Source organism: Gekko japonicus, unplaced genomic scaffold (assembly GCF_001447785.1).
Source record: "Gekko japonicus isolate JY-2015 unplaced genomic scaffold, Gekko_japonicus_V1.1 scaffold2386, whole genome shotgun sequence".
NCBI lineage: Eukaryota > Metazoa > Chordata > Lepidosauria > Squamata > Gekkonidae > Gekko > Gekko japonicus.
In genome coordinates, this window is record NW_015166492.1 from 273,308 (window position 1) to 274,489 (window position 1,182).

Here is a 1,182-nt window from a genome sequence, read left to right on the forward strand (position 1 = left end):
GGAGGGCTTCTAGTGCCCTGGTTCCACTGGTGGACCTCCTGATTGCATCTGGTATTTTTGGCTGCTGTATGACTGGATGGGCCATTGGCCTGATCCAACATTGGTTTATCTTATGTTCTTAGGAAGAACTGCCTCGGTGCTTAGGGGCAGTAGCTCTTGTTCAGACCCTTCCAGTTTCTGATATTTACCTCATAAGGTGCCTGGAAGAAACTGGTGCCAATTTGTGATCTCCTTCTGGTATCATAAAATGTCCACTATGATGATCTCTTCAAGTGGCCAATCTGTTTCTGCCATGTTCCTTATCAAGTAAGCACCAGGGTCTGAAAGAGGGTGAACAGCATAGTCACTCTCCAACTTGGCAGTTTGGGTGATGCCGCAGCTTCTGTGCAATGATTAAACAGCCAAATTTTGTATTTCTTATAAAGCAAATTGTGGACGTGGGCTCTTGGGCTGTTTGGTAGAGTCAAGACACGTTGACTTAAAAGCTGTCCCGCAAAAGAAAAATCTTTGGTCCTCTGGATGGGACAACCTTCCAACTTTGGCCCATCTCATCCGGCAGTTGGTTCCACAGCTTAGGGGCCACCACAGAAAATGCCTGTGCAGGGTGGGGGTGCAGGCTGGAAAAATGAGGAGGGGAGAGTTATTTTGGTGTGCCGGTGGACTTGGGGAGATATGATTTCTGCTTCTTTCCCTCTCAGATATGGCTTTGTCATTGCGGTTACAACCATTGACAACATTGGTGCGGGTGTGATCCAGCCTGGTCGGGGCTTTGTGCTGTATCCAGTCAAATACAAGGCCATTGTCTTTAGGCCTTTCAAAGGGGAGGTTGTTGATGCGGTTGTCACGCAAGTGAACAAGGTAAGGTGGCGGTAAGAGGGAAATTCGGCAGTGCGTTGCCTTCTAATCCTGTCTGTATATCTAGGTCCCATTCTTATCCTATCCTTCCTCCAAGGGCTGCATATGTGACTTGTCCCTCCTCTGTTTTATCATCACAACAATCCCACATGGTAGGCTAGACTGAGAGAGAAGGACTCGTCCAAAGTCATCCATTGAGCTTCATGGCAGATTTGGGATTTGAACCCATGTCTTCGCAGTCCTACTCTGGCACTTTAATGACACGACAACAATGGCACATCTGTGAGTTTGACTAGAGCACAGTAAGGTACACATATTTAAGAAAAC

General features: G+C 47.2%; 1 protein-coding gene across 1 annotated transcript in view; it reads left to right on the forward strand.

The window, feature by feature from the left end:
• Nucleotides 1-888, forward strand: part of POLR2G (polymerase (RNA) II (DNA directed) polypeptide G) — a 3,293-nt gene extending 2,405 nt beyond the window's left edge. Inside the window, exon 3 of the mRNA XM_015412187.1 lies at nt 699-888. Coding sequence (XP_015267673.1) covers nt 699-873 — 175 coding nt within the window. The 3' untranslated portion in view covers nt 874-888. The remainder of the gene's footprint in view (nt 1-698) is intronic.
• The last annotated feature ends 294 nt before the right edge of the window (nt 889-1,182 follow it).